Raw genomic sequence first — 11,694 nt, forward strand, 5'->3', positions numbered from 1 at the left:
AGCATAGAAACACATCTGAATGCTAAAATACTATTTTAACAAATAAATTCTCATTGTTGAGATGTGGGTTTTTTGCACACCTATAAGTCAGATACAACTCGGTCGATACGCCATGGTAGTAATAATGGTCATGGATGATATGACGGGAGACTGAGTGAGAAAGGATTTTACTCAGAATTGTGAAAGTGCAGTCCTACTCGAGGCCTTGGAAGGGACAAAATGATGACATCCAAAGTATGAGTAAGCAGTATTGTGTAAGCTAGAGTTCTGAAGCTGTGGGATTTGGTTCCTCAACTGCCACCCAGGTCACCGGCCCGTGAAAGGAATCTTTCTTTGTTGCATTCTGTTTAAGAGAGTTCTCAAAAACTCTTTTAGAGAGTTCTCATCAAAATTTAGTGTAACCATGGTGTGTAGTCAATACAAGCAGTGCTGTAAACGATCTGTCAAGGCTCTCTGTGTGCGGGCAGGCGGAGAAGTGAAGGCAGAGGTAAACTCAGAGAATAATCTCAGCTTTATTGCTGACCAAAACTACAAAACTCAAAATGACACAGGAACAGAACACACAGGCAGGACCGATGGTGAGCAGACGTTAATGACGTGACCCTGCACAGAAGGAAACACAGAAAATAAATACCAGAGGAAAATGAGGGAATGAGGACCAGATGAGGAACACAGCTGATACAAATTAAAAGGGAGACATAAAACTAGAGACATTGACATGAGACACAGACTTTCAGAATAAAACAGGAAATCCATAGACCAAAACTCAAATGCACTGAACTAAACTTCTATTAAATACTAGAAATAGCAAATTACAAAAACAATACACAAAACCATCACACAGTCAAAGAAATGGTGTATGCAAGGTTGTTTGGAGAAAGAACACAATCGAAAAAGGTGTCTCAGAGAGGAGAGCCATAAAAACAACTGAGCTCTGAGGTCTTTTATAGAGTGTTGGCACACAAACATGTCACATCAGCCTTCCAATGCCAGCAAATAAGACCTGACACTCAAGCAGACCAAAAAGAAGTTAAGGTGGTGTGGGTCATCACAGAGAAATGTCAGATTTGAATGATGTGTGACAATGTAGAGTGTCATGTGCTGAAAGGGGTTCTTGGGGTCTGGTTCTTGGGGGTTTCTCTGTATTATTGTAGGGTCTTTACTGTACAATATAAAGCACCTCAAGGTGACTGTTGTTGTGATTTAGTACTATATAAATAAAACTGAACTTCCATAAAAGCTGCAATTCTCATTATTTTGAAAACAATATTGCTCTGTTAGTCTAACCCCCTCAAATGTGGCAACCATGGAAAGCTAAGGACGACCTCTTGACAGTACAGTAGGACTCATGTAGATTGCATAAATAGTGCTTGAATTAGAGTTTTCAGAGTCATGTCCTCACAAAAGACAAAATTAATTTCTCGGTCTTTGGAAGCTCTACCTGAGTAAAGGGGAAGAAGATTGTTTAATCAGGAGCATGTTTTTTCCCCCTAACACATTATTTGGTGGGGACACTACACTGTTACTTGGTTTCTAGCACTACCTGCTTTTCACATTTTTTTTAATAACAATCCTAATATTAAGCTATTAGTATCGCACGGTGAGGGTCTTAGACCTTGCCATTTTTAAAGATAAGAAAGACTTTACATACATCTGTATTTAGAAACCAACAGAAAGAAACATTATATTACATGGAAGCAGCTTTCATCCAACTTTGCTTAACCCTTTCATGCATGAATTATGACAACCTCAATCAGGATTGTTTTCTTAAGTATTTTTATTCATCTTTAGGCATGAAAAAAGATTGTTGAACTTTTTTTTAAACTTTTTTAAAATGTTTTTTAAAATGTCCACCTGTGGACAACATATGTTTTGAGTTATGAATTTGAAAAACGAATAAATAATATACACTGTGTTGTGTTTATGTGCAAGTAAACTATGAACACTGACACAAATACAAGAAAACAGTCTTTGAATAGCTGTCCATTATAGTGGCCACTATATGTGAAATGGTTAAAGAAAATATCTCTTTTTGTCAATTCCTATAGAATAGAATAGAATTGGAATAGAATTCAACTTTATTGTCATTGCACATGCACAGGTACAGGGCAACGAAATGCAGTTTCACAGGGCCAAGAAAGAATATGACCAAGAAAGAAAAGTTTCAAAAATAATAACATTTACTAAGGCTTTCAGACACTAGCCCTTCAACCAGTCGCTGACACTGGATCACCAGCCATCGGTTGAATCATTCTGCACGACAACACCATCACTCCATTCACTCCACTGAGATGATCCAGAGCAGGTGTTTGTTATTCGTGTCCTCATTCTCAGTTTGTAGGTGCGTGTGGCATCTGAAACTGGCTCTCTGTAAGACTGCTGGGCGATCAAGTATATTGGCTGTTCCTGTTTTGAAAATAGCCATTAAAAATAAATAAATAAATCTTGGGTTTACCTTAATGTTCCTCTGTACCTCAGACTGCTCTGACTTTCAACTTCTATTGAGTACAGCTAAACCTATCAGAATGTGTTATTTATTGCTTCTGAGAATGGAAAAAAATGTAACCAGCATTTATCAAAAGATGTTCACATTTTCTACTTTAAAAAGTCATTTTTGTTTTTCTCTAATTAAAACATTAAAAATACTTTAGTCCTCACTGAGTTGAGTTTTTCCACCAAGTTTGTCTCATTCATTAATCCTGTCATATGTGCACGAGAAAGATCCGTGATCAGAGATACTGTACCTGATCACCTTTGTCCAGCTGGTATTCAAAACAATAAGGGTTAACGACTTCTCTGGTGCGAGGCAGACCCCATGATACAACCAGGGCTCCACCTTTGACTGAAGCATAGATGTTTGGAGGTGGAGAAAGGAGCTCTGTCTCACACACACAGACACACAGACACACAGACACACATGCACAATTAGTAAAATAACTGGAAACATTTAATTCTGAACATCTGCTGTAGATTGTGGCTGAAATACACTGGAGTCTGAACTGAAACTTCAGGTTACCACTCCATACCCCCTGTACTTGGCACTAACCCCGAGTTTTAGTCACAGCCTTCAAGATCTCAAAGGACAGAAATTTTTAAATTACTGATGGAGAAAAATAGTCAAAAGCGAGAGAGATATTTGTATTTTTTTTTTTAATCTGATCTATAGCATTATCATTTATAACTACTTAATAGTCTTGAAATATTACCCAGCATGTCCATGTCATACACGTAGGTGTAAGACGTCCACTTGTTCTGCATGGACTTGTTCAAATGAAGGATGACTTCTGCCATATTATTGCTGAGAATCAAAGACGCTGATCCAGCTCTTTCCACAGAAGTATAGTTTAGTGACTCAACCAGTATTTCATCATCACAAATGCTGGTAGGGGAGACAGAGGAGATACAGACTCAAAGCAGTGTTTCAGCTTATTGTACCTTATTTGTAAATAAAGCTCTATTTAAAAATAAGAATACCTGATAAACACAGAGAGCTTAGTATCCTTCTCTAAAGTGTTGAATGACCAGGAGCAGTTGAGCTCATTTGTCGGGTAGAGGAGGCAGATAAACTTCTCCTTTATATCTGTAAGGTCTTCATAGGAATCCTGCTGAGCTGAAGTCCGTATGAGAACCATACCCAACTTCACATACAAGATCAGAACATTGAAACATTAAAAAACGCACCATATTTATATTTATTAGTTAGAGCCATACATTTTTGGACAGTCTCTGTACACCAACACAATGGTGCTGGAGTAAAGAGTGGCAAGCCATTACAGCCATTTTTATACATAAAATTGTAATTCCTGTCTGGATTTCAATGACTTCCTAATTGTTTAATTTCAAATCAGCTGTAGTTGTGTACAGAGTCAAAACTACAATAACTGTCTCACTGTTCAAATACTTATGGACCTAATGGTACAAGCACCATGTCTGTATGGTCTTTCAAAGATAAAAGGATAGGTTTATTTTCACCTCGTACTGGTCATCCATTTTCTCTTGACAGGCATTCAAAGTGTGGCCCTCAGATTCTTGGGGGAAAGAAGAAGAAGAAGAAAAGGAAATAAGGCTGAACACCACCCTGATTAAAGTAATATTAAAGGAAATCTTTTGTTTAAAAAAAAACACCAATGATTTAAGGTCAAATGTTTTCATAGCTATTCCTTATAGCCCATTTGTTCACAGAGTGTCTGTGTACATTGTGATTACTCTTTCACTTACCACATTGTGTGAACCACAAAACCAACAAACTGGACCAAATAACAGGATGATGTGGAAACAGCTTCATGGCTGATCTGAGTGATACAAATGTGCACATATACGCATGTATCAATAAGCATGCAGCATTCATTAGAAAGCACAGAGACGCTGCTGTAGCACTTTTCAAAAAGCATTTTCCTGTGTTACTTCCCCCTTTTTACATGCGTACATACGGAAGTTGGGACGTCTCAGTGGTCACATAATCAAACACAAAGAAACTTCTTTCCTCATACGAGTTTTACGTCTTCACTAAGTTACACTGACTTGTGAATTTTAACAACATAAATGCAATTTTCCATTGCCACCAACTACTTTTATCCACAGAAAAGAAAGGACATGATACGTTTGCTTTGTTCATACATTCAGAAGATAAATAGCCTCGACTATGATTAACTATTCTGGATTAAAGCTCTCATATGAATCAAATCGAATAAGAAAGTCACCTGTCATGGTTGTGCTATAGTAACAATGCTATAAAAGAAATAATAAAAAACTGTTACCTTCAGTTGTCCCTCTACTGTCAATGACTGTGATTCTCTGCCTGAGGACAATGACACGTTTCTGAACAAAGAAGAAGCATGACGTCACGCACTGTAGTTTCAGGAAACCTGGAAATCTTTCTGTGAATTTATTCTGCTTCGCTTATGTATGCTGCAACCGCAAGTCAAGTCAATTGATTGATTATCCAATCATTATTTTTAAATTATCCAAAGCTCAGTCATGATGGCCGCAGACTGAACCGAGTATTCCACACATCCCTTTCCCAGTAACACTTTCATTACACACACTTGATACAGTGGGGCCATTGTAAGTTCATGGGTGACATTAGACAGATAGTGAGACTCCTTCTCCTTATCAGGGAGAGATAGGCCAACATGTGAGAGTTAGGGAATGTTCTTTGTTTTGGAAGGTTTAAAGACTTCCTCAGAAAACTGTTTGGTGTTTGATCTGAACATTTTCTCCACTGCAGTGTTTTCCTTTTCTTTATTCTTTTAATAATCCTCACTGTACCTCACTTTGTAAACTGACCCCAAAACCCCTTTTGGGTAACTGTGACAGGAAATGATGTGATTCATACATGGTGTTATAGCAGACACAATAACCCACTATCACTAGAACGCTGTTCAGTGCTGTCCTCTTGTAATAATGTCCAGTCAGAGATGATGTCACAGCACTGGAAAACTGTATTTATCATTGGCACACATTAAGCACAAACTGTAGCTGGCCAGTAGGGGAGTGGTTCTGAAATTGTAGGAAATAATTTAAACATCGTCTTGATGCATTCTCAGTCATCCAGGAAAGTACATCTCCAAAAAGTTGATTCTGTTGATCTGGATGTAGCGTTTTTTGGGAGAAACGTTTTGTCACCCATCCAAGTGACTTCTTCAGTCTCGAAGAAGAGACTGAACTGCCAGGAGTTGTGGCCCCAAAGTACATCCAGGGAGAAGGTAGTCACTGATACAAGTCAATTCTTGCCGTTATGCTGCGCCATGTGGCATGGGATATAGCAGCTAGTCGGAGTATTCTCAGCTCAATTTTAATTTTAATTTCAATTCAATTTTATTTCTACAGCGGGAAATCACAACAGGAGTCGCCTCAAAGCGCTTTATATTGTAGACCCTACAAAGATACAGTATAGTTTGAAAACATAACTTCCCCTTTCCAGTCTTTGAATCTCTGTTGTGTAGGCAAGGACATGCTCCAGTGACTTCAACAATCTGCGCTCTGTACTGCCTCCTTAGGTGCAGACAGCGTAGACATATTATAAGCCTGTAGGAGCTGTGTTGCATACAGCTTAACTCCACCAATGTCTCAAGAAGCTTAATAGCTTCTTGGTCTTGTCACGACCTGGTGCTGGCTTTGGCAGTGCAAAAGGGTAGCACATCCATTTGCCATAGTCTCTCCAACATCTCAAAACAGGTTTGCATTCTGGGACTGACGGGTGGTGAAATAACACTGGTCCTCAGTCAAGTGCTCCTTAGTCAAGAGTTATTCATCTCTGGCTCGCTTCCACAGCATGTCTTTTAACCTGTCTTCCTTCTTTCTCTTCCCACCCGGTCGTGGCAGATGGCCCCGCCCCTCCCTGAGCCTGGTTCTGTCGGAGGTTTCTTCCTGTTAAAAGGGAGTTTTTGCTTCCCACTGTCGCCAAAGTGCTTGCTCACAGGGGGTCATATGATTGTTGGGTTTTTCTCTGTATGTATTATTGTAGCATCTACCTTGCAATGTAAAGCGGCTTGTCTGTGTTTCATGGTGTTATAGTGTGATGATATTTGTGCTTCTTTATATGCTATGGAGTTTTTTGTTTTCTCCTCATGATGACTTCCTTGTTGGAAGTCATCATAGGCAGAAACCCTGTTTTGCCCCTATATGTTACATATCTCACTGTCTATCCCTTTGTTGCTGCCTGGCCTGATCTTTCTCCCCAATGTAAGTTTGTATATTTTAGGTATTGTCTGTATGGTCAGCTGCAGGCAACTGCAACTGACAAATAAATCTTATCCTTATCATTATAGTGACTGTTGTTGTGATTTGGCCCTGTATAAATAAAAATGAATTGAATTGAATTGCTGCATTACCTCTTGAGCTGGACCTTGTAATGTCCAGCCAAGGTGCATCTTGACACCTGTAGGGCCAAGTCAGACAGGCTCTAACAGGGTGACCACATGTGTGTGGGCTGATCCTGTAGTGCCAGATCCTTAAGATTTCTGCTTAAGGGCATTCACTGGCTGAGTGTGCTCTGCCAGCCCAAGTGTCTTGGCAGTGAGAGCGTGGTGGATTTTGAAAATCCATCCTGGGTGGAAAACAAGAGAAATGCTAAAAGAGACAGCCTCACCTTAGAGGACATGGAGAGCTTGTCTCATGGTTTTCAGTGGTAATTCTGCAGGCTGCCCTTTTACCCCTTCAACACTGCAGTGGTTATCTTACTGGATGACTTCTTCCTTTCCTCTCCTGTCTGAAATACTGATTTCTTTGAGCTGAATTGTCACAATGGCCACAGGCCGATAGCTAAACTAGACTCAAATGCAGCGAACCACAACAGAGACGGCTCGTAAGTTTTACAGTGTTTTATTAAGACAACAGATTAATTCATAGCAAAGAGTAGTGATGCGGCCGTGGGTCAGCGAGAGTGAACTGTGAAGTGACAGTTGCGATGGGAATGGAGCGGGTGTATCTGGAAGAGAAGCAAACGTGGTTAGGAAGGTGGTGGGCGCAGGACACCTAGGGAAGGTGGGTATGATTAATATTTTTTACTGACAGCTGGGGTGAGCTTGGCTTTGAGGGAGAGGTGGAGAGAATTCAGGTGAGTATTGGCAAAGGTGACCTGAGTTCCACTGCATCCGAGGTGGTGAGTGATAGCTGGAGGGCAGGCAGGCGAGGTTCTCTGTATTTTCCAGAGTGTGGAGGTTATCCAAAAGGAGCTGAGGTTGAAGGCAGTGGCGAAGAAGGTCCAGGGAAACTGTGACACAGGAAAACAAGGTAAGCTTAAATCCTCAACTTGATTACCCAGATTTGGCTTCAGGTGTACAGGACTGCAGGAGAGATGATGGCTCCGCCCAGGGGTGGAGACCAAGGAACTCAGATGCCTGATGGAATTTCCAGTCATACCTCCAGATCATGACGTGAACAGTGAAGTATCAACTTGCGCCTGCAGCTCATATTCGAGCCAGTAGGAAAGGGAATACTCTGAGGCTGACAATATCTATGGAAACTGGACCGCAAACCATGTGGCAGTTTTTCAAGCAACCTTGACACCTGGGCCCCACATTCCAGCTCTACAATTCCTTTCCTCCCTAACTGTCTATGCAAACTGACCAGTGAGCGTACCTTTAGAGCAAACATCCTGAAGGTCTTGGTTATCTCTTTACATGACAGATGCCCCATCCATCACTCTGCAATATGCTGAGTGCCAGTTGGTGTGGTTGTCTATACTCCTGGCATCCATTGGGTATGAGGGTACCTAGAATTGCTATAGAAGTCAGCAAGCAGGGCCTCCTTCACCTTAATATGATCCACCAATATTTGGAGTTTGAAGCGTTCTGTTGCATCTGCTGAAAGAGTATTTTCCACAAACAATCCTCAACCATGCAAACTCCTGTGGGTGTGGGTGTACAAAATCTAGGATGGTTGGTGCTGGCCCCCTCTAGTAATGCTCCTGACTCCCCACTGGACTCTGATGTTTGAGACCTGGGGTGTATATAGTGATCAGCATGATTGTGTCTCAGAGTAGAATGCTACTGGGAGCCATGATCATGATGCTGTGCAGTGCGGCTAGCTGGCCAACTGGTGGCTCAGGGAAATGGTAATAATTTTCTTCCAAACTGTGAGGGTAGGCCAATGATGCTTCATGGTGTTTCAGTCCTGACAAGTTGAAACCCCCAGGTGAGTAATCAACATGTCTCTGCATCAGATACAGGCTCTGGCATTCTCTGTACACGCTGATTGGCTGCTGCATGTGTTTCTATCGGTCCCAGTGGGCATCATGCTCCTCCCATGCAGGTAACACAAAAGGGTTTTAGCATTCTTTGATATAATTTGTAATTTTTTCTTTTCATGCTCATCTTTAGGAATAAAGATCACATGAAATATTTCTGAAGTTTTAAAAATCCTTCTGCAATCTATAAAGTACAACACTGCTTTTCCTCAGTGTCACAACAACTTCATTAGCAGTAGAAGAAACAGGATACTATCATGGCAAAAAAAACTAAACAAAAGACACACAAAAAACTATTCAGTTGAGGAAAAACCCCATACACTTAGTTCATCATACTTTAAAAACTACAATTTAACAGAAATATTCTTAAACCAGTGCACGGTGGCACGGTGGTTAGCACTGTTGCCGCACAGCAAGAAGGTCCTTAGTTCAATTCCACCATCAGGCCGGGGTCTTTCTGTGTGGAGTTTGCATGTTCTCCCCTGTGTTTGCGTGGGTTCCCTCTGGGTACTCCGGCTTCCTCCCACCGTCCAAAGACATGCAGCTTGTGGGGATAGGTTAATTGGATAATCCAAATTGCCACTACGAGTGAATGTGTGTGCGAATGGTTGTCTGTCCCTGTGTGTTGGCCCTGCGACAGACTGGCGACCTGTCCAGGGTGTACCCCGCCTCTCGCCCTATGACAGCTGGGATAGGCTCCAGTGCCCCCCGCGACCCTGAAAAGGATAAGCAGAAGCGAATGGATGGATTATTAAATGCAGACAATAGACTTAATTAAACAAAAACAAAGAAAAATAAAAATGTTAGACTCAGTTTATCTAAAGGCTGTTTCTTAACTATTAGAAACTTAATTCTATATAACTGCTAATTCTTAGTTCAGCATAAGTGTGTCATTGTTTTATTAAGTGTTAAATTTATAGATTGTAGTGGTTGGCTTGTGAGGAAGTAAAGGGAGGGTGGTTTGCCGTAGGCCCATGATAGCAACACTGAGGGTTTTCACTTCAGCTAACTAGCTGACAACCAATATGACCAATATAAATAATGGCATGTTCTACAGTGTTATTACAAACTTGTGGGAACAAGTTTCAGACTGTTGGATGAAAAGAAACATTTGAAAGTTAGACTCAACATCAATATGATATGGATCTTTATACAAAACATTTAAAAGACCTGCTTTTAAATGTACATTCATTATGAAATTTCTTATATTTTGTGTTCCTTAAAACAGTAATATGCCCTAATAAAAATATTGTATTTGTCTTTGTTACATTCCTGAATAAGGGCTAGGGGATGATGGGAGTAACAAAGGTATGATTACAAAAACACCACCACAAACTAAAGCATGCTGAAAAAAGAAAAGGTGACGGTTAACCAAGTTAAAGGTTCACTTGTGCTGCCAGCACATACCAGCTATTCACTAACAGGACAAAGAAAACAGAGAGCTCAGTTACCACAAGCAGACCATACCACTACAGCTCACCACTTAAGGCTGCCCCACTCACTGATAGAGCCATGCTCCATCAGCTTATATACTGCTGGGGTCAACAGCAAACCATTATAATGTACTATTATGCCCCAATTGCTAGTCTTGGTAGCTGGGGATTGGTCCACCAGGGTCTCCACCCCAGGGTCTCCACCCCTGCCCAGCACACATTGGGCCTACATAAGTGTGGGTCTGTGTTCCTTTTTCAAGCTGTGCCCAGACAGGCTCCATGGACTAAGACCCAGCCACCAGACGCTCACAGTTGGGTACCCTCCCCAGGCCTGGCTACTGTCAGTACGCCCAGTATAATTGTTCATCCAGGTGAACGGTTCCCTCGATCTTCTGCTCATAGGGGATTTTGAATTGCTCTTTGTCTGGTTCCCCACCCAGGACCAGACAACTCTCTCCAGCCAGTTGAGGTAGTTCGGGCATCTGACTATGCCTTCTGGCACCGCCTGGTTGAGGTGTTTTGGGTATGTCGCACCCGGAGGAGGCCCTAGGGCAGACCCAGGACATGCTAGTAAGATTATATGTCACCTTGGTGTTCCCCCAGAAAGGCTGGAGGAGGTGGCTGGGGAAAGGGAGGTCTGGGCTTCTTTACTTAGGCTGCTACTCCCGCCCTGGGTAAACGGAAGAAAATGGATAGATGGATTCAATTCAATTCAATTTAATTCAATTCAATTTACATAGCACCAAATCACAGCATCAGTTGCCTCAAGGCACTTTATATTTAAAGGTAGACCCTACAATAATACATACAGAGAAAAACCCAACAATCAAATGACCCCCTCCTCTCCCTCCTGCTCTCCCCTGCCTACACCACCCTCAGGCGCAGTGCCAGGCCCACCACAAAGACGGTTACTACCTGGCCTGAAAATGCTCTCTCCAAACTACAGGACTGCTTCACAGAGACAGACTGGGGCATATTTGAACACCAGGACCTAGAAAGTTTCACAGGATCAGTACTGGACTACATCAAGTTCTGTACTGCAAATGTGACTGTGGACAAAAGCATTCGGGTTTTCCCAAACCAAAAACCCTGGATGACCAGCGAGGTCTGCTCACTCCTCAAAGCCCGCGATGCTGCCTTCAGGTCAGGTGACAGAGTTCTGTACAGGGCTGCTCGAGCTGACCTGAAAAGGGGGATTAAAAAAGCCAAGTCAGACCACAAAAGAAACATCAAGTCCCACCTGTCCAGCGACAACACACGGGAGGTGTGGCAGGGAATGCAAGACATCATCAACCACAGAGGCAGCACTGCGGAAACAGAAAACCTGAGTGTGCAGCTGGCAGAGGAAATAAACAGCTTCTTCGCCCGCTTTGAAACATCACAACAGCAGCACTCTGGTTGTGATGGTTCCTGCACCGCTTCACTCACTGTAACAGAGCACGATGTCAGACGTGTGCTCCTAGCAGTGAACCCCAGGAAGGCGGCCGGTCCAGACGGAGTACCTGGCAAGGTACTAAGAGCATGCGCACACCAGCTCACCCTCATCTTCACCAGACTCTTCAACCTCTCACT

General features: G+C 42.1%; 1 protein-coding gene across 1 annotated transcript; it reads right to left on the minus strand.

The window, feature by feature from the left end:
- Positions 1 to 1,621: 1,621 nt before the first annotated feature.
- Positions 1,622 to 4,918, minus strand: LOC120727892. Its single transcript, XM_040022499.1, has 7 exons — positions 4,758 to 4,918; positions 4,219 to 4,292; positions 3,973 to 4,028; positions 3,475 to 3,638; positions 3,207 to 3,379; positions 2,745 to 2,878; positions 1,622 to 2,406 (listed from the first exon to the last, which is right to left on the minus strand). Exons 2-7 carry the CDS (start codon positions 4,283 to 4,285, stop codon positions 2,230 to 2,232), a joined length of 771 nt encoding a protein of 256 aa, XP_039878433.1. The 5' UTR covers positions 4,286 to 4,292; positions 4,758 to 4,918; the 3' UTR covers positions 1,622 to 2,229.
- Positions 4,919 to 11,694: the final 6,776 nt, after the last annotated feature.

Source organism: Simochromis diagramma, unplaced genomic scaffold, assembly GCF_900408965.1.
Source record: "Simochromis diagramma unplaced genomic scaffold, fSimDia1.1 OVJJ01000205.1, whole genome shotgun sequence".
NCBI lineage: Eukaryota > Metazoa > Chordata > Actinopteri > Cichliformes > Cichlidae > Simochromis > Simochromis diagramma.